The 21,759-nt window shown below is 37.6% G+C and overlaps 2 protein-coding genes and 1 pseudogene across 8 annotated transcripts; 2 read left to right on the top strand and 1 right to left on the bottom strand.

Moving 5' to 3' along the window:
- Positions 1 to 72: 72 nt before the first annotated feature.
- Positions 73 to 12,686, top strand: MMP26 (matrix metallopeptidase 26). 7 transcript variants are annotated; one of them, XM_072794338.1, is made up of 8 exons: positions 73 to 209; positions 7,266 to 7,337; positions 7,492 to 7,834; positions 9,369 to 9,574; positions 10,115 to 10,263; positions 10,857 to 10,982; positions 11,472 to 11,633; positions 11,712 to 12,686. In XM_072794338.1, exons 3-8 carry the CDS (start codon positions 7,736 to 7,738, stop codon positions 11,810 to 11,812), a joined length of 843 nt encoding a protein of 280 aa, XP_072650439.1. In that variant the 5' UTR covers positions 73 to 209; positions 7,266 to 7,337; positions 7,492 to 7,735; the 3' UTR covers positions 11,813 to 12,686. The 7 variants fall into 7 exon arrangements, with proteins under 7 accessions (XP_072650439.1, XP_072650437.1, XP_072650440.1 ...); XM_072794336.1 differs by having other exon boundaries at positions 9,354 to 9,574; positions 11,712 to 12,682; XM_072794339.1 differs by lacking the exon at positions 10,857 to 10,982 and having other exon boundaries at positions 9,354 to 9,574; positions 11,712 to 12,685.
- A 5,778-nt stretch (positions 12,687 to 18,464) lies between these two features.
- LOC140615652 (U4 spliceosomal RNA) lies at positions 18,465 to 18,574 on the bottom strand (annotated as a pseudogene).
- A 14-nt stretch (positions 18,575 to 18,588) lies between these two features.
- LOC140615535 (olfactory receptor 51L1) lies at positions 18,589 to 20,312 on the top strand. Its single transcript, XM_072795403.1, has one exon. The coding sequence runs from the start codon at positions 19,079 to 19,081 to the stop codon at positions 20,039 to 20,041; it is 963 nt and encodes a 320-aa protein (XP_072651504.1). The 5' UTR covers positions 18,589 to 19,078; the 3' UTR covers positions 20,042 to 20,312.
- Positions 20,313 to 21,759: the final 1,447 nt, after the last annotated feature.

Raw genomic sequence — 21,759 nt, 5'->3', positions numbered from 1 at the left:
TTTTCAAGTTTAAGTTCTTCAACCTGAACAACTTGAAATGATTCTTATAAGGCAAGTCTAGGTGACAAATACCCTCAGTTCTTGTTGGGAAAGTCTTTATCTCTCATTCTTAAAAGACAGATTGCTGGACAAAGCATTCTAGCTTGCAGCTTTGCTTTGTCTCTCTCAGTACTTAGAATATAACCTCCTATTCTCTCCTAGACTGCAAGGTGAGAAATCTACTGATAGATTTACAGGGGCTCTCTTGTATAATAATTCACTGTTTTCCTGCTGTTTTAAAATTTACTTTGTGTTTGACTTTTGATAATTTAATTATATATCTCAGTATAAACTTCTTTGGGTTTAACATACTTATGTTTCCTTGGGATTCATGAATGTCAGTAACCTTTTTAGATTTGAGAAGTTCAGCCATTATACCTTTAAATAAGTTTTCTGCCTCTTTCTTTCCTTCTAGGACTTCCATAATATGTATATTAGTTCTCTTCATGGTATTGTATAACTCTTTCAGAACTTCTTCACCATTTTCATCTTTCTTTTCTTCGTTAGTCTAATTGCATAATTTCAAATAATCTTTCTTTGAGTATCCTCAACTTTCTTTTGTTTATCAAGTTTGCTGTTGAAATTCTTTATTGAATTTTCAGCTCAGTAATTGTATTCTTCAGCCACAGGGTTTCTTTTTGATTCTTTTCTTATGGTTTCTATTTCTTTAGTGAATTTCTTTTTGTTCTGGTATTGTTTTCCTGGTTTTGTTTAGTTGTCTGTGTTCTATCATTGCTCATTGAGTTTCTTTAAAATGATTATTTTTTAATTTCTTATCAAGCAATTCATGAGTCTCCATTTCTTTATGGTTGGTTACTGGTGTTTTATTATTTTCTGATGTTGATGACGTTTTCTTGATTCTTCATGATCCTTATAGCCTTGCATTGGTGTCTGTATATTTTAAGGGGCTGTCACCTCCTCCAGTCCTTACAGACTAGTTTGGGCAGGTAAAGGCCTTCTCCTGCCAGGTCCCTGGACATATAGGACTGCCTCTGGGATTTGGGTTGAGTGGGGCTGGAGCCAGATCACAGGCTGCTTCTGAGTCCAGTCATGCTTAAGGTGGTGAGCCTTTTACTAGTTGTGTGGACAGGCATAATTCCTCCTAGATCCCCACCCAGTCAGGGCTGCCTGAGACTATGGTTGAACGAGGTTGGAGCCAGGCCATGGAGCTGCCTCAGGATCAGTGGTCAGTTGGTTTGGTGAAGCATGTACAATTTTTATAACACATACATAAGTGTGTGATATAGGTAAAAATTGCAGGTTTTGCCAATTAAAGCTCTCTAACTCTGAATAAATTGCTTAACTGTCTTGAGTTTGAATTCCCTAATCAATAAAATAGGATTAAATGAGATAATTCATATAAATAGCTTGTGATACTTAACAATCAGTACAAGCTAGGTGCTCTTATTATTATTTTTTTAACAATTATTATTATACTTATCTGAATAAACACTGATAATTTAAATGTATATTTATAAAATGTAAATAGTATAAATATTTTACATGACTTTTTTTTTAAGTTTTTTTATTTATTTATGATAGTCACAGAGAGAGAGAGAGAGAGAGAGAGAGAGAGAGAGAGAGAAAGGGAGGCAGAGAGAGAAGCAGGCTCCATGCACCGGGAGCCCGATGTGGGATTCGATCCCAGGTCTCCAGGATCGCGCTCTGGGCCAAAGGCAGGCGCTAAACCGCTGCGCCACCCAGGGATCCCTTTTACATGACTTTTAAAGCCCTGTATAATGTTTCCTATTTCTCTCTATATTCTTATATCCATGAAAGAGGTTTGATCAGTATAAATCTACACTCCAACCAAAAGGATTTGACATAATACCCTGAGTTCCTATAATACTTTTTATTTTTAATTTAATTATTTAATTTATTTTTTTTTCCTACAATACTTTTTAAATACAAGACCTAAGCTATTCCTCTATTCCTTCTGACCATCTTACCTTTCCATCACAAATGACATGGTATTCACAGACAGAAAAGATAAATGTGAATGCAAAATAGTTTTGGGATAGAAAACATACATTGATAATAGTTAAATAACATGATGATAAACATTTTTGTTGCTCTATTTTGCCATAGGGATACTGATAACTCTTTAGAGCTTGTACAATCCCCTTGTTCCCATCTCTGATTGTCCCCTATGTTCTCTACTAGTAATTCTTTTCTCAGTCTAAGTCCAAAGTCTAGTTCTCTTGTGGAAACATTTCTTCTACATCAAGATGAATAAGATAATGAGTTGCTCTTTCCCAAAAGAGTTGCCAGGTCATAACAAAGGCAACAATTTCCCAGCTCTGGAAAACGCCCTCTATCCCCCTACCCTACCTCATTCCCTTAATCACAGAAATGGAAGTCATGCATTCCCATACTTTCAAAATGCTTTTACTCCTCACACTAAGATGGTGTACCCAGAAGGAGTTGGAAAACAATCCGTACTTTTCTGAGAAAAGTTTTGGGCATAAGCCAGATTTTTCAGCTCCAGGCATCAGATGCTATTGGAATGATGAATAATAGGATGAAAGTATGGGTAGGAAGGGGAGGAGAAATGGGTTTCTGTTTCTCATAGCTTCTAGTTTTAAAAATAAAATGTAAAATCTACCATTCATTCTCAAAGCTTTCTGGTTGAATTCACAGGTTCTACACTCCTTATATTTTCAAAATCTCTTACCTTCTAACTAGTCAAAAAGTATGATCCTTAGATAAGCACCATTGGCATTAGCTAAGAGCTTGTTAAAATTAAAAATATTAGGACCTCATTGATTGATAAATGGATAAAGAAGGTGGAGTTTATGTGTATACACACACACACACGCATGCACACACACACTGGACTATTACTCAGCCATGAAAAAAAAAGAATAAAATCTTGCCATTTGCAACAACATGGATGGAGCTAGAGAGAATAATCCTAAGTGAAATAAGTCAGTCAGAGAAAGACAAATATCATATGATTTCATTCATATGTGGAATTTAAGAAACACAACAAATGAGCAAAGGGAGAAAGAGAGAGAGGCAAACCAAGAAACAGACACTTAACTATAGAGAACAAACTTTTGGTTACCAGAAGGGAGGTTAGGGGGAAGATGGATTAAATAGGTGATGGGGATTAAGGAGTGCACTTGTCTTGATGAAGACCAGGTGATGTATGGAATTGTTGACTCACTATATTATATCCTTGAAACTATTATAAAACTGTAAACTAATCGGAATTAAAATAAAAACTTACAAACATATTAGGACCATCTAAGACCTAGTTAATCAGAATCTTTATCTTTAACAACATTTTCAAATGGTCCATATTTATGTCACATTTTGAGAAACACTGCTATACTTCCTTGTCTTTGGCTGAATTGTTAATAAGTCACTCATTTGCTTTCTTAGGTAAGTGAGGCCTCAGCATCCAGCACTCATTTACTTGAGTACTGGGTCAGTCTTACAGATGGCTACTCATCTGAGTCTGCCCTGTCAGATTGTATGTTACACACTGGGCATGCCAGAAACAGCATTGCAATGACATGTAGCACAAGTGAGGGAATGATCTCTCCAAAATTGGCATTCCACTTCAGTGATTAACTGTTCTGCCTTCAGAGTAAGGTTCTCTCTCTCTCTCTCTTTTTAGAACTTCCATACATCACTTTGAGAATTATGACTGCTCAAATGATGGTCAAATGATGAGAAGGCCTTACTTCCTTAACTCTAAGAAGAAAGTAATAAAACTCCTACTTCAAAAGTGGTTGCATCAATGAAGCAAGATAGTACATGCTTGACATAGCATATGTGCTCAATAAATTATTGTAATTTTTATCTGCCCTAGGTCAAGAAACTTGAGTTATGTGCTCCCATTTACTGCTAGCAAAACAGATACAACTTACTTCTAATCTCATTAGTAGCTATGAGTTTCTTTCACTGAACACATTTATTCATCTAACAAACAGTAAGTTCCTTCTAGGTTCCAAAGATTGTGCTACATACATCAATGCAAATTGGGAAAGTCCATCCTTAATGAATCTATGGTGTAGTTTAATGATCTAAACACAGGAGGATTCCATTTATTAAGAATTCTACACCAGAATTTTAAGAACAAGTCAGAGTAACTGAAGAACTACCTTTTATGGGGGACTCTAATCATGTCCTATCAAGGGTTGGAGAGGACTTGACTTCTCACTTCTTGGAGATGGAGAAGCCAAACTCTGGGGGACAGGAAAGTAATGAAAAACGAGGGCTGAAGAACATATAAGGAATATATGGAGGAGCATTTTGGGAATTGATGAGTGGGAGGGATTAAAAAAGAGGTATTTCAGAGAACTGAGGAGACATAAGAGATTCAAAAAGTTTTGTGCTTCTTTTTTCAGTGTTGCAATGTATTTTGGAAAACTAGTAATTTTTGACAGTTAGGCATTATTTCCATCATTGTGACTCCCCTGAGCTTTGGCCCCAAGGTTGTGAATTTATTCTGGTTGAAGAAACGAGTCTGTGTTGATTGTATAATGATGGATATCTGCCAGTAAAGAAAAGCTGCATGTCCATTCGATAGAATTTGCTTTAGAGTTAACCATATAGAGATGCAAACCTTATGAATTTTACTATTTCTATGGAGAGGTTTGTATTATTTCCTAAACTATAGTTTATTCATCTTGGAAATGAAGATTAAGACTTATGTCACTGGGAGCTTTCAGTGAACAGTCATATTTTACAATTTGAAAGAGGCCATAAGAAATAATCTGTCTTTACTTTATACCTACCTAACAATAAACACCTCTGGTCCATAGACAGTCTTAACTCCACCTTGCCTTTCCAGATTTAGAGTATTCTCTTTTCCAAATTTACCACAAATATCTTCAATCTTATTAATTCTTATATTGGATTATTCATTATTTTTACTCATATCTTTAGAATATAGCTTCCTTTTTTTAGAATGTAAACTAGTGTTAACATTTCCACATTAAAAAAATCAACATAATTATATATGTCCTCATATAACCACAGATATTGCCATTTATAATATAGTCCTGTATCATTCATTTCTCTTATTTATTTAAAAAATAATTATTTTTTAAGATTTTATTTATTTATTTATTTAAGAGGGAGAGAGAGAGAGAGAAAGAGAGAGAAAGAGAGAGAACAAGCAGGGGGAAGGACAGAGGGAGAAGCAGAATCCCTGCTGAGCAGAGAGCCCCAGGCAGGACTCTATCCCAGGACCCTGAGATCGACCTGAGCCAAAGGCAGACACTTAGCCAACTGAGCTAAGGCACCCCAGGCACCTCAATAATACTTATTTTTAGGAAGGTATAATTAGCATGTGCACAGATAACTAAATATACTTTAGCAAGTTTGAAAAGTGAATCCACCTGTATTACCCAGATTCTAGTTAAGAAATAGGTGTCATCACTTGAGAAAGTTCCCTTGTATGTGTGTTTTACCATCAATCCTCCCTCCCTTCCACAAAAGAAATCTCTGCTCAGCTTTTCCTCCATAAATTAGTTTTGCCTTTTCTTGAACTTCACATAAATGTAGCTATAATCACACATCTTTAGCTCAAGGTAATGTTTTTGATGTTGCCTGTTTTGTTACATGTGTCAGTAATTGGTTTCCTGTTGTTCCTGGGTAGTGGTCTGCTATCTATGTATCCAACTGTCTATTATCTATCTATCTATCTATCTATCTATCTATCTATCTATCTATCATCTATTTATTTATTATCTATCTATCATCTATTATCTATGTACCTATCTTCTATCTACCTATTATCAATCAATCAATTGATTATCTGTCATCTATATATAATTTTGTTCACCCTTGTTGATGGAACATTTCAGTGTTGAATTTGAAACTAACTTTATTCCTTAACTGCATGATATTAGTATGTTATCTCTTATTTTCAAGTCCCATCTTTTACCTATAAAATTGTAGTAATCCTCATCAAAAGCATAAAATATAGACTTATTTTATAATAGATACTCAATAATTGTTTTATAAGTTCTTATATGATCCTCAACTTCCATCCTTAAAACCCGTTATTTGATTTTTGTTTTAACTGTAGGCCCAAGGCCCAGAACTCTGGCTTCTATCACATTTTGCCATCAAGTTAACATTTAATGAAATTGTGGACCTGGTCTTATGCCAAGATCATGGTTGGCACAGTCCTCACACCTCTCTCTCACCACTCCTCAGTGCCAAATATTTCCAAGGCAGAGAAACCTCAATCAAATATGGTATCTTTCCTAGCCATGAAGAAGATAGGGATGGGGATATGGAGCAGAAGGCTATAATCCTACAAAGGAGCATCAATGGAAGTTTCATTACCCTAGAAGGGCATGTTTTCAGGCCACAGGAGAAGGCAAACCAATTTGATTTATTGAGCCTGCGTTTGCAGGGACAATGACTGGATAATATCACGTTTAGGGAGTAGACACTCCCCATAAGAAGAAAGAAATTTGATTAAAATCAGCTGCCTGAAGGAATTGATATAGAGGTAGGGACCTAGAGTTTTGGAGGTGAACACCTCTACTTGCCCAATCCATTCTCTATCCTATTTGCAGAACCATTTTGTCCCTTTGGTTTATCTGGGGAAACTGTCAGGAATAGGAGGGAGAGAGGTGCAATCCTTGGAGGAGCAAGTATAGCAGGAATTCCTGTGATTGTCAAAGGATGAGCTCCTGAGGCCAAGAAATGGAAACGCATCCATTCACTTTGTCTTCCTCATTGGAAGCAGTTTCAGGTCTGGGCACTCAGAAGGTACTCCATGGAGCGTGGTGTTTGAATCATTCTCTCCGTGTCTCCAGGCCTTTGTTTCTGCTTCAATTTTTTTTTTTTTTTTTTTTTTTTTTTTTTTTTTTTTGTGTGTGTGTGTGTGTGAATGTAATAGTAATTGTAAAACAGCTTTTATCAATTGTGGTTTACTGTTACCAAGCTCAGTGCTAAGTTTCTGTAATATTTTTAGTTTCTTAATTTACAGATAAAAAGACAGGAGCTTCACAGTATTAAATAACTTGTTAAAGCAGATCAGCTTATAGGTAGAAGAGTTAATATTCATACTCATATTTGTGGATTTCAAAGGCTATCAATAGAAATGTTTTGCTGTGTTTGTAAATCTCTGAGTTGGTCTCAATTTATTATTAATTGAATTATTTTCTTAAACGTATTTTTAGCAACTTTATCATTCTGTGTGTTCCTATAACTCTTCTATATCGGTCTCAGAGATTTTTCATATTCTGATCTAGATTTTCACTACAGTGGACACTACTATCTTCCACAATTTCACAATCTTCTCTCTCTTCAGCTTCTGGAGCAAGGTAATATTTGTCTGTGACTAGTAAAGAAATTATTCTATGTGTAAAGCTGTAATAAATTGTTCTTTTGTTTCCTGTTTCTTGGAGGTTTTTTTTCCTCCCTTTTAAATGTCAATGTCCCCTATAACCTGATATATGTCAGTATTTCCTCTGCCAGGGCTGTGACCAGGTATCCCGAGGGCCATCAAGCATGAAATGAATGGGAAAATAAATCCTATGGCTGCTGTCGTCATGCTGACCACTATGCCTTCAGTTCAGAAAGGACAATGACAACACTAACCAGTGCAAAGAAAGGGCAGACTAGTATCATGAGTCACTGGATGTGGCTGGCATGGCTATAAAGGCTCCATGATCAATGTTAGGTTCATGAATTCAGGCAAGGGGAGAAATGAGCATTCGCCATGCAGGCTGCCATCTTAAAGGTTACTGTTTTCCTGCCTTGGTGCCTGGCCTTTCCAGTACCCCCTGCTACAGACCTTAAAGGACTGGACTTTGTTAAGGTAGGTGTGTTAACTGGACCATCTTATCACATTATTACTATTATGGACTCTTCTTCCATTATGTGTTATATCTAAACAGTTACCACATGGTAGAAACTCATACATTAAAATTACATATTAAACCATTTTTCATTTTCTTCAAACTATAAGTGTTTTTTCTTCTGATTTTAGAAATAATGAAATCATTTTTAGGCCCCTAAAGTACTGTGCTTATGGTGCCTAGTAGATAGTTTAACTGCAGTGCTCTTCTCCCTGACTCTTAGCCTTCTGGAATGGCATAGAATGAACACCCAGGGTCTCTATCTCTGAGTCTGGCAGGTGGTGAACAACCAGGAAAAGTGATTTAAATGGACTAATAAATTTGTCCTTCCTATGGACTGAGAAACTTCCCAAATTGTCTATTACACACTTTCAAATTCCTCAAGAAACCATGAATATGTTTCAGACCTTTTCAGCATCAAAATAACTGAAACTGCCATTAGTTGTGTGTTTCATAATTACTCAGGAACTGAGTAAAATTTACTGCTCATACTTAGCCCAGAAAAATGTGCTACATCATGTGCCTCTGAGTGCCCAGCCAATTCCACAATAAAATAAAGGCATAAAAATGCAATTTTTTACAAAAATGCAGAAATTAATCATGAGTTCATATCAAGCACCAGCATAAGAACTGTGGTGTAGGTCAGGTAAAAATAGACATAAATACTGCTCTGAAAATACTGGAGTTCAAACATAGATACACATATAGCCTGACTAGAATATAAGGTCCCTTTTTCACCAGAAGTTGAAATTCAGTACCAGATGGTAAGAAAGTCAATAGAACTTGAATGAGTCAATGAACCACAGGGAGTGGCTAATGAATGAGCTTTAAAAGAATAGTTTAATGGAATGGAATGCATAAATGCAAATAAATGGGGTATGTAGAAACAGATGTTATGTCGTGGGAATCATTCATTCTGTCCTGACTGAAGACACCTCAATGGGTCAGAAAAACCAGATGTGGGCAGTCCTGGTGGTGCAGGGATTTAGCGCCGCCTGAAGCCCAGGGTGTGATCCTGGAGACCTGGGATCGAGTCCCACGTAGGGCTCCCTGCATGGAGCCTGCTTCTCCCTCTGCTGTGTGTGTCTCTGTCTCTGTCTCTGTCTCTGTCTCTGTCTCTCTCTCTCTGTGTGTCTCTCTCTCATGAATAAATAAAATCTTAAAAAAAAAAAAAAGACCAGATGCCATCTTCCCTAGGCAAGTCTCACCTAATATCTTACGACCGTTCTTGGGCCTCTCTATCCTGACACTGGATGCTTTGTTTCTGAAGAATTTTTAACAGGCTCTCTAGGTTTTCTTTTATTGTCTCCCCATGACAGGAGAATCAGGGATACTTGCCATCATTCAACTGACAACAAGAGGTTGAGGAAGGCCAGAGACACAAAGCCCCATCCTTCCCAGAACCTCAAATAAGGCTCTGCCCCAGGTGCAAGTCTGTCCTTATCCTAAGTACACATCACTTCCCTGTCTCTCACCCAGAACTATTTCCATCAGCTTTTCCTGACCAAGAGGGAGTTGCCACTCTTCACCCAAGAGGACAAGATACAGCGCCTGAAGCAGTTCCATCTGAACGAGACAGTCCTACAGGATGAGCAGATGCTGGTTGTGTCACGTCAGCCCCACTGTGGAGGAAATGATGGGGCTAAGGACTCCACTTTCCCAGGAAGTTCTATGTGGGATAAGCACACTCTGACCTACAGGTGTTTGTTGTTAGGGCCTGGAGCAATGAGTGCTTCCTGGAGGCACTTCTACTGACTTCTGCCTAGTTAAATCCTTTTTTTGGAAATGTGTGTTTGTGGAGGGGACGGTGTTTATAGCACAGGATTTTCATATATTTTTTGCTCCTTCTCTCAGTTACTTCTTCTATGGGGGATCTGAAGTGTATTAGAGACATCCAAAGCCAAGCAATACTAACCTATGTAGAATGCTGTGTATTTTTCAATTGAATCCACATTGATTCTTTTTTCATAATTACTTTGTAAGGCTGTGGTTCTCACATTTCAATTTACATAAGAATGTGGGAAATTTGATAAAATTCTCAGAAATCTAATAAATATCTAAATTATTAGGAACCTATATTGTGCAGATTTAACTCTTTGGGAATTTACTCCATCTTACAGATGAGCAAAATGAGACCCCAAAATATTAAGTGTTTTGCTCTAAAGCAGAGTTATTCTTTTTTAGATGTAGTATAATTCCCATAACTCTGAGCTATTCCATTTAAAGATTTCTTCTTTCAGGATTATTAATTACCCAAGAGATATAAACCCATCCACAGTGAAAAATATCATGCAAAATGCAGTTTCCATCTGGAGTAATGTGACCCCTCTGATTTTCCAGCAAGTGAAAAGTCAAGATGCAGATATCAAGATTTCTTTTTGGGACTTAGGTAAGAAACAACATAAGAGGGATGGTGTGGTGTCCCATGTAAAAGGAAAATGGTTTCAATCCATAAACAAAAATATAGTCCATCTAGTCTAGCTTTTGAAAAAAAAAATCAGGCAAACCTAATGGAAATCAATAAGTGTATAATACAGAGAAGACATCTTTTAGTAAAATGCAGCAGGAGGTAGGAGAGGAGATGCACCATGGTGTGAACAGAGTAAAAAAGTAAAAAACTATACATTTGTCTGTCAAAGGTGGTTGTGTAGCCCTCAAATCTGTTTAAATCCTGTTCAGCCTGTTGATTAAACTGCAGAGTCTAAGTTTCCTTCTCCCTTTTCCTTCCATTTTGGGAAGAAGTTTTTGTGTTACATATAACCTTCACTCAATCTCTGCCTCTTCTCTTCTTTTCCACAGAAGATAGAGAGTGGCTAGATTTTTGCTGCCACACCATTCTCCTGCACAGATGGTGCCTTAGGCCTCTCATACCTCTAGCGGTATCCAGTTGCACAGTACTCTAAGGCACTAAGGCTTACCAAGACCACTCCCACCCTTTCCCTGATCTCTCATTGTGACAATAGCTTCTGTCATTATCCACAGCCCATGGAGATTGTTGGCCCTTTGATGGACCAGGTGGTGTCTTAGGTCATGCCTTTTTACCAAATTCTAGAGCTCCAGGAGTTATCCACTTTGACAGAGGAGAACATTGGTCAACTTCATACAGAGGTAAAGAAAGACCTTACCTGGTAGGAATGCTAGAACTCTCTGGGAGCACAGGTTTTGGTAATGATGGTTTTCCTTTAGGCTTAGAATGTAGTACAGAGAATAAAGGGAAGAACTCAGCATGGCCAGGGGAGGTGGGAAGATTTGGCTGAGGAATTGGTTCTCCTATTTGAGTGGGAGAAAGTGGGATCATTTCTGAACAAAGATGCTATATCATAAATACGTTGTCACATTTGCTTTTCTCTCTTTATATCTTTGCTTCCATTCATCAGTGTCTCAATTTTCTGCATGCTTCTTGCTCACTTCCAGTTTATCTGGCCATCTATTTTGCCATTCTATTTCCCATCTAGATTCCTTCCCTGTCTGCTTGCCTTTTCTTGTCTCTAACATTTGTTATTTCCTCCTTTTCTGTTCTCTCTTTTTTTTCTTCCCTCTTTTTTCTGTCTTATTTATTTATAGTTAATATTTATACTTTTGTCTGTACCTTTTCAGGGTTTAATCTGTTCCTGGTTGCCATTCATGAGCTAGGTCATTCTCTGGGCCTGCTGCACTCCAAGAGTCTGAACTCCATAATGTACCCTAGATATGTGAATCGGGACCCTAGAACCTTCCATCTTGATGGTGATGATATCAAAAGAATCCAGCAACTCTATGGTCTGTGCATGCTGGAAGGGAGGGTATCTGGGCAGGAAATTCTACTTGGAGTTTACTGTTTTCTTCTGTCCTCATAAGGAGAAAGATGTTCATCTGAAATGCCCCAGTGCTGGCACAGAAGAATCATTCAACCTGGGTTTCAGTGGCTTCACGGGAAGACAAAGAACTCAAAGCCTTAACACATCCTTGGAGACTGCTTGAACAGACCCCTAAAGAATGGAACCTCATCAAGGCAGCTGAGTCAAAGTTCAGAACATTCTGGGTCCCAATAAAGATGGTTTTTAGGGGTAAAAATTTGTTCTTACAATTTAGTATGTCTCAGCATTTCCTATATTAACTCACTGTGATCAAGATGAGAGAGAAGAGTATAATAGAATGAAGAACTTTAGCAGAGAACTTTGGCATGGAACTCTCAAATTAGCTGAAAAGATAAGAAAAAATAAGATTAGGAATAAACCTTCTATATGTTATTACAAGGGTAGTGTTTGAGGAATGCAATTTATGCTGTATTGAAGTTTGCAGCTATAGAAACCAAGTGTTAGGATGGTGACCTATCCACTTATTAGCTCTGAGACTTTCAGCAAATTATTTAACTTCCTTATAACTCAGTTTTGCATTTGTTAAATCATTGTAATTATCTATGGTCATAAGTCTAAGTGCTGTAATGAATGTAAACCATTTTAGTGCTTGGCAGCACAGTTTTCAGGTATTATTGAGGAAGGACAATTTTTCTCAACCATTTAAACTTCTTCCATCTGGGGGCATCTGGGTGTTTCAGTGGTTGAGTATCTGCCTTTGGCTCAAGTTGTGATCTCAGGGTCCTGGGACCAAATTCCCCATCAGGCTCCCTGCAGGAGAGCTTCTCCCCTGCCTATGTCTCTGCCACTCTCTGTGTGTCTCTCAAGAATAAATATATAAAATCTTTAAAAAAAATAAATTTCTTCCATCTGGTCTAAGAATGACATGAAACAGATTAACAGGAGACAGAAAACAAAGATTAAATACATGTACATGGAGGCACAATGATAAAATTGAAACCCAAAGAAATGCCCAAGCAGGTAGCTTTTACACTTTCTATACAAAAAAAAAAATATATATATATATATATATATATATATATATATATATATATATATATATATATAAATCTGTCAGGAATTGACAGAACAAAGAAAACTTTTATGTTTGGGAGCTTCAAATTAGTGAAGAACTCTAAACAGAATTTGAGCTGAGGCAGTACATTAGTAAAAAGTAACAAGGATAGTTTATACATCTTTCTCAGCTCTAAATTCCCGGTTTCTGGTGATAAAATGTCTCTTAACTTGGTATAGGAAAGGCACCCTTCACAAAGGATAAGGGTATACTTCCTGCTTTCTAGGGACACAGGTAGAGGGTATTCAGAGAGCTCTTTTTGTACTGGTTGTTCCTTAAGTAACTTTTATTTAAAATAATTCATATGCTGGGGCACCTGAATGACTCAGTTGGTTGAGCATCCAGCTCTTGGTGTTGGCTCAGGTCATGATCTCAGGATTGTAAGACTGAGCCACATGTGGGGTTTTGAGATCCGTGTAGAGTCTGCTTGTCCTTCTCTCTCTGCTCCTACCCCATTCATGCTCTCTCTCAAAGATAAATAAATAAATAAATAAATAAATAAATAAATAAATAAAATCTTTAAAAAATAAAATAATCAATATGCCAAAGTGGCACATTTTGGGGTGACCTTGCCTTGATGCCTACACTTTACATTTTACATCCCAAATATAATTTCTTAATATGTAAAAAAATAATTTATTTAAATTCAATTTGCCAACATATAGTATAACACCCAGTGCTCATACATCAAGTGTCTTCTTTAGTGTCCTTCACCCAGTCACACCATCCCCCCCACCCTCTTCCCCTTCTGCAATTCTTTGTTTCCCAGAGTTAGGAGTCTCTCATGGTTTATTTCCCCTCTAATTTTTCCCCCGCTCAGTTTCCCTCCTTTCCCTTTTAATCCCTTTCACTATTCTCTTAATATATGCTTTTGGAAGGGATGCCTGAGTGGCTCAGTGGTTGAGCATCTGCCTTTGGCTCAGGTGGTGATCCTGGGGTCCTGGGATCAAGTTCTGCATCAGGCTCCCCACAAGGAGGCTGCTTCTCCCTCTGCCTATTGTCTCTGCCTCTTCCTCTGTGTCTCTCATGCATAAACAAAACAAAAAAAATCTTTAAAAAAATATTACTTTTGGAGAACTTAACCTCTGACAATTAATTTTTTTAAAGATCAATGAAATTATTTATCTGCTATATGGACTGGCAAGTATAAAAGAGAGAATGCATATAAAACCAACATCAGTAATGAGAAAAGACAATATGTGGATGCTCCTGAAGACATTGAAATATCATAAAGATGCATAATGAATAACTTTTAGTTAATAGATATAAAAATATACACCTAAAACATACATTCTTAGTTAATCATAGCTTATGAAAATAGGCAAAGGGAGAAATAGAAAATCTAGGTAGCCATGTAAATGTTTAAAAATATAACCTAAAATTATATTTCTTCACAAGGAGCTCCAAAACTGACAAAGAAAATCTGAACCTTCTTTTAACTGTTATCTATCAAAACTATATGTAAAATCTACCCCTGGATAGCCATTTAATAAAGACATCATGCAAATCATATGCAAAATCTCCCAATTGGAAAAAAAAATGACTTTCCTAGCTTATTCCTAAGCTCTGCATAATCTTATTGCAAAATATGACAAAAGCATTATAAGTAAGAAAAATTTCAGGGCATGCTTACTGATGAACATAGATGTAAAAATCCTAAACAGAACATTAACAAATTAAACCTGGCAATAAATTAGGGAAGGTAAAGTAACATGTCCAATTTGGGTTTATTCTAGAAATGTGAAGTTGATATTTAAAAATCAATCAATATAATTAATCACTTTAATAGGATAATAAAAGAAAATAATATGAATCATATAAATCATATTTTAAAAGTATAAAAAAATATTGAGAAAAAATGACTACCTTAATGAAGTCTGTGTTCTTGAATTGGTAACCTAAAAATTTTAATTCTCCCAAAATTCACAATGAAAATCCCAATATATAGCTTAGTGGAAATTGATAAGCTGTAGACAAATTTATAAGTAAATGCAAAAAGGTGGATAGCCAAGTAATAAACTAAAAAAGGGGTGCCTGGTTGGCTCAGTGGTCAAGCATCTGCCTTTGGTGCAGGGCATGATCCTAGGGTCCTGAGATCAAGTCCCACATCGGGGTCCCCTTGGGGAGCCTGCTTCTCCCTCTGCCTATGTCTCTGCCTCTCTCTGTTTCTCTCATGAATAAATAAATAAAATCTTAAAAAAAAAAGAATGTAATAGGAAGCCATGCTATATATTAAGCACAGTGGAAGTAGTGATGAATGGTTTTTGCCTTTACAGAATTTAGTATGAGGACTTGAATCCTATTGTTGTTTAATAAAAGAATATTAAGTACACAACCGATGAACATCCTATTTGGTGAGAAGTTGTAAATACCTTATAAAAGAGGGGCCTCTCTGCACTTAATTACCACAGTTCTATGTGGATGCCCCTAATGAAACTGAAGTTTCAGTATCCTTCTGGGTTGGAGTAGTTGTGCGTATGCTCATTCAAGAAGAGAAAACTGTAACATTTGAAAGAGAGGACTGGGAGTGGTAGAGAGAAGGAGGGATCCATTTATACAATTTTCAGGATCATAATCATATGTTCTTGGCACAGCTGTGATTAGGGTTGTTTATTTAATCTCTGGGGACCCATCAGATTCTGACATCACTCCCAGTTTCTATCCTAGGAGAAACCAGGAGTATTTATAGGGAGGTAGAATATTCAAGCCTCACTATTCATGGAATCAAAGTTTTTCAGGACCTGAGGTTCATGGAGAATCAAAACAGTAGCATCTGTTAGTTATCAGTACAGGAGTGACCTTCAGAAAGAGTAGGGAGTTCTTCTTAGGTGAGAGATAAACCAAAGACAGAACTAAAAGCAGATACATGAGAAGCAATAAAAGGACTGGAAAAAGATCTAGTTACATCTTTTTTTGTGAAACAACATAAATTTAGGTGAAGCAAAATAGAAGAAACTGGCAGCAGGGGGAAGATTAGAAAGGATAAAGATGCTTAGAAAGCAAATTAAATGGCAGAGAGAGAGAAAGCCCCAGAGATAGAAACAGAAAGAGAATATTCTTTTACCGCCAGCAGAGGAAAGTCTAGGCAGAGAAAAACCACAATGAAACTGGATCCTTTGGGAAACTGGCTCCTGATTGCATGATTAGACGTTATATTGATGTGATTACCTTATGTGTAAATTTCAGGTAAGTGTAATTTTTAAATTACCAATAAACAGTAGGTAGATTTTGGCACAGTGTGTGTTAACATACAAAGGCTGAAGAGAGTAATATCATCAGGAAAATGCACAATTTATGTAGGAGGGGAAAGTGAGTGTCATTTTCTTTAGAGGTAGACAATTTGAAATGTATGACATATCATAATATCTTCTTTCAATGATTTTAAGATAGGCTGGTCAGTGAGGAGAAGACAGTTTTGAAGACCCCAAGCAAGACCCCAGAGAGGCTGGGTTCTCACCCTCAGTGCCTCTCCCTTAATTACTTGGAATAGGTGAGTGTGTAATGCAAGTCTTCATGCTTTGCCCTTGAAATGTCTTGATATCAGTCTCCCCCTCTTATGACTATTTCTTTTTCAATTTACTGTGACTAAATTGTGTTCAAATAAGTCAAGAACCCCAAAGAATCATTGTTAATAACAGAAATAGAGTCATAAGAAAATGACAGAGAAAGGACAACCATATAGGGACTGAAAAAAAAAAGTGAAAGCCATGGCATGCTCAATGAGAGAGAAGGATGAGAAAGAGCACAAATAGGGATACTCCCATCTGTTCCAGCTTTAAATACATGCACAGGCCTGCAACTGAAGTTTTCTAAACCTTGCAGCCTGCGTTTAGAGGGCTCAGATCACAGAGAAAGGCATATGAAAATACCAGTGATCCACTTTATTTTCTGCAACTTCTCTAAGAATTAAAAAAATAAAGTGAAGAGAAAACATAGGATGATTTCCTGACATAGAGTAAAGTAAACTACTTTTGTGGCCACCATACAGTCTCTTTTTGTGTGTATGGGAGTAGATGTGTGCGTGTGTGCACATGCCCATGTGTGCTATACACTTCAGTGCTAATGCCTAGAGTGTTTTCATGAGCTGAGATTTAGAACAGAAATTTTAAAAAAAGTTTTCTGAGTGAAAAGAGGAAAAAGAAAGTCAGCTATGGACTTCAGTAGACTAGAGAGAAAAATGTTGCTTGGAGGTAAAGAAAGAGAAATGCATGGAACTGGTAGTCTACCTGGTAGATGCAGCCTGCTTTCTCTAAGACAAGGGCCCCAGTGAAAGCTTGGTTTGGACCACTTGGGGCTTAAGAAGAGGACCAGGGAGGTGTCTCCCTCCTAGACATATGGGATGCCTGGATCTGGGAGAAAAAGGAGAAAATGGCAAGTCTGTCCTACTGCAGGAAGAGGATGGCTTGGTATTTCCTTTTGTTCCCCAGCTTGTAGATGCCAAGCCAAAGTTTTCTTTGGAATTATAAATTGTTCAGGCTGAGGACTTTCAGTGTTTACACTATAAAATGCACATAAAAATCCATCAAGAGGTGAAAATTTGAGGCCTAAAAAGAATTTTTAAAAAAATTAAATAGAGGCAATAAAAGGTTAGTGCTGGACAAATGGAGCCAATGGACCAATCTGGGGCTACATTTAGAAAGATCTTCACTTCAGGCTGGACCTGAAATCTGTATAGAATTTTAAGAGTCCAGAGAATAAGAGTCTACAAGGAAGGATGAGGGAGATCCTGAGATGTTGCAGCAGAGATATCTGTCTTTAAGGGATGGGGTAAGTAAGGGCACTCAGGTGACTCAGTTGTTTAAGCCTATGACTCTTGATTTCAGCTCTGGTCATGATCTCAGAGTCATGAGACTGAGCCCTAAGTCAGGTTCAGCACTGGGCAAGGAGCCTGCTTAGGATTTTCTCTCTCCCTCTCTCCCTCTCCCTCTGTTCCTCCCCCTAGCTTCTCATGTATGTTCTCTCTCCTTCTCTCTCTCTCTCTTTCTCTTTATAAAGAGAGAGAGGAAAAAAAGGATGGGGTACATGAAGAATTTTCTCAAGAATAGTCAATGGCATTAGACAAGGCTAAAATAAGGAAGCAGAGAACTGAAGGGGCAGAGAACCCCATAGGGCTTAGCTGCTGTACCCAATGCCATCAGCCCCAGGAATAGCAAGGCCAGCATCAGTGGAGGCTAACACAGTGAAGATTGCTCAGGGAAAGTAAAACCAGATATTAGAATTTTATTTTGCAAAGGGACAAAGAATTTGGTTGTTTCTAAGAGGCATTGATGGTGGATGTTAAAGATTACATCTCCGGTATTGCTAAGGATTCATGGATGTGCAAATGGATCATAAAATTGGGAAAATATTTAATATTTAGTTTGAGTGTTTTAAAAAATGAGATTATAAACATAATTTTGAGAAGAAAAAAATGCAAGAAAAGATCAACAGAAATGAAGTAGGTATTACTCATTATTACCAACAAATATCTGATTTAAATATATTGTTTTATTTTGTGGGAAGGCATATAGAAAGAGTTTAATAGTTACATTGTGGTCTTTCAATATATTTATCATAATATGTATTTTCTTCCTACTGTGAGGAATTTGAATTAAGGAAGAACAGCTATATTAAAAAGCTAAAAAATATGCAAGTGTGCCAGGATTATGGACTTTACTCTTTTACATGTCCCCTTTTAATATAACGTGTTATTTATTTTTTATTATTAAAATATTAAATATTCTCAATTTTAGCAATAATCGCGCCTCGGATAAACCTCATTGGCTACGATACTGTCACTGCGCAAAGCTAATATTCTCAATTTTAAAATATGGTAAAGTGTTGAATGAAAGCAAATATGAAGGGAAATTATGTTGAGTCCTTGGCAATAGCCCAATTATGAATTAAGAGATAGCCCAGAAGCCACAAATGATGAACTCAAGAGCATCACTAACAGGAAACTTATGCAAATCCATAGACATTTATTCTGACTTTTCTCTGTTTTAATTTGTATAAGGTTTGGTAAATATTTCTTTATCTACTCTTCTGTTGCTTCAATTTTTAGTGTCCTCAGTGCAAATTCATCAGCATTCTTGTCAGAGATGACCAGATTTGTGTGGTACACACTTTTTGTTCTGGAAGTTAGTGCTCTTTGCTACTGGGAACTGTTTCTCATATAAGAACCATAAGAGGTACCTCCTTCCTTTCTCTGTGAGGTTGGAGGAAAGATATACTGTATCCTGATTGCACTGCTTATGTTCACAAGGGATAACTTTGAGGGATAAAAAGGGAAAACAGAAAACATTCTTCACTATATGCCAAGGGTCACCATGGTGGTCTGGAATAACAATAACACTCTGGAGCCCATATTTATTCTGAAGGGATTTCCTGGGTTGGAGTGTGTTCATTCTTGGTTCTCAATCCCTTTCTGTCTTGCGTACTTGGTAGCATTTATTGGTAATGTCACCATCCTCTCTGTCATCTGGATAGAGTCCTCACTCCACCAGCCCATGTATTACTTTCTTTCCATCTTGGCACTGACTGACCTAGGCATGTCCATGTCCACACTTCCCACCATGCTTGCTGTGTTATGGCTGGATGCTAGAGAGATCCAGGCAAGTGCTTGCTATGCTCAGCTCTTCTTCATCCACACATTCACATTCCTGGAGTCTTCGGTGCTATTGGCCATGGCCTTCGATCGTTTTGTTGCTATCTGCCGTCCACTGCACTACACCACCATCCTTAACAACAGTGTAATAGGCAAGATTGGCTTGGCCTGCTTGCTAAGAAGCATGGGAGTTGTACTTCCTACACCTTTGCTACTGAGACATTATCACTACTGCCATGTCAATGCCCTTTCCCATGCCTTCTGTTTGCACCAAGACGTTCTCAAATTGTCCTGTTCAGATGCCAGGATCAGCAGTGTCTATGGACTGTGTGTAGTCATCACCACACTGGGCATGGATTCAGTCTTCATACTTCTTTCTTATGTCCTGATTTTGAATGCTGTGCTGGGCATAGCATCTCATGAAGAGCGGCTAAAGGCACTCAACACATGTGTGTCCCATATCTGCGTGGTGCTCATTTTCTTTGTGCCAGTTATTGGGGTGTCAATGGTCCATCGCTTTGGGAAACATCTGTCTCCCATAGTTCACATCATCATGGCTGATATTTACTTGCTTTTCCCCCCAGTACTTAACCCTATTGTCTATAGTGTCAGGACAAAGCAGATTCGTATAAGAATTTTCCACAAGTTAAGACTAGGGAGGAGGCTTTAAATAACCTCTTTCCTCAGGTTTTCCCACTGAAAAATCTCGAGGCAGGTGTCTGAGTAGATGAGAAGTAAAATATTTGGGACTTGATCATCTGCTTAAATTTATAATTCTTTTACTTCCTACATATGTGATCTCAGTTCATTAACAACTCTTAGGAGATTCACGTTTTTCATAGCCAAATTGTGGTATGTTCTTTTCTATCCCCAAAATAATTATGAGACTTATAAAAGACAATGTGTGTCAAAAAATATTACTTTTGAGCAGCCCGGGTGGCTCAGTGGTTTAGCGCCCCCTTTGGCCCAGGGTGTGATCCTGGAGACCCAGGATTGAGTCCCACATCAGGCTCCCTGCATTGGAGCCTGCTTCTCCCTCTCTCTGTGTCTTTCATGAATAAATAAATAAAATCTTTAAAAAAATTACTTTGGATGTTATTTGTTGATGTTATTATATTATTAATATGAATTCCAATAATACCAATAATTTCTTCATAAAATACAACTGTTTATATAATTTCTCACATTGATGATCCAGAAATCAATCTGTCTCTCATTTGCTTATATTGTGTCTCTCATGACAAAAGGTCATATTTTTATGAAGAGATTTCTGAGGATGCCAGGGTGGCTCATTAGTTGAGCGTTTGCATTCAGCTCAGGGCGTGATCCTAGAGTCCCAGGATCGAGTCCTGCATACATCTTCCTGCATGGAGCCTGTTTCTCCCTCTGCCTATGTCTCTCTCCCTCTCTCTCTCTCTCTCTGTCTCTGTCTCTCTCTGTGTGTGTCTCTCAAAAATAAATAAATAAATAAATAAATAAATAAATAAATAAATAAAAAACAAATAAATAAAATCTTTTTTTTAAAAAAGAAAAGATTTCTGACTTCTTGGGGCAGGTTTGGAGTTTGAGTTCTTTTTTTTTTTAAGATTGTATTTATTTATTATTTGACACACACACACACACACAGAGAAAGAGAACATGAGAGAGCGCACAAGCAGGCAGAGCAGCAGGCAGAGGGAGAGGAAGAAGCAGACTCCCCATTGAGCAGGGAACCCAAGGTGGGGCTCAATCCCAAGACTCAGGAATCATGACCTGAGCTGAAGGCAGGCTGCTTAACCAGCTGAGCCACTCAGATGTCCTAGAATTTGAGTTCTTTTTTTTTTTTTAAGTTTTTATTTAGTTATTCATGATAGTCACAGAGAGAGAGAGGCAGAGACACAGGCAGAGGGAGAAGCAGGCTCCATGTGGGGAGCCCGACGTAGGATTCGATTCTGGGTCTCCAGGATTGCGCCCTGGGCCAAAGGCAGGCGCTAAACCGCTGTGCCACCCAGGGATCCCCTAGAATTTGAGTTCTTTACAAGACTTTGAACTTCTACTGTGACTGTTGGCTACCGACTGTTTTAACTTCACCATTGCACAATGGTGTGTCTTTTCTCCCCTAGCCACCTTAGATCTATCAGCTTCTTCAATTTATAACCAATACTGAGGCAGACATATGGGAGTTGCTCTAGAAAGCCTGACAGTCTAAATACCTAGGCAAATGTGTAGATTCCCTATTCAATAGCACAGAATTTCATGTCTTCATCAGTGACTGGGTTGGGAACTGTGCAAAGTAACTATCCTTATCTTTTAATAAAATGTTCTCTTATTCTACATATCTGTATAGATCTTCAATATAATCTTTATCAATTTCTTTATTGCCAATAACCTGTTATTTTTCTTCTTCAC

Source organism: Canis lupus, chromosome 23 (assembly GCF_048164855.1).
Source record: "Canis lupus baileyi chromosome 23, mCanLup2.hap1, whole genome shotgun sequence".
NCBI lineage: Eukaryota > Metazoa > Chordata > Mammalia > Carnivora > Canidae > Canis > Canis lupus.
This window is presented reverse-complemented; position numbering and strand designations above follow the sequence as displayed.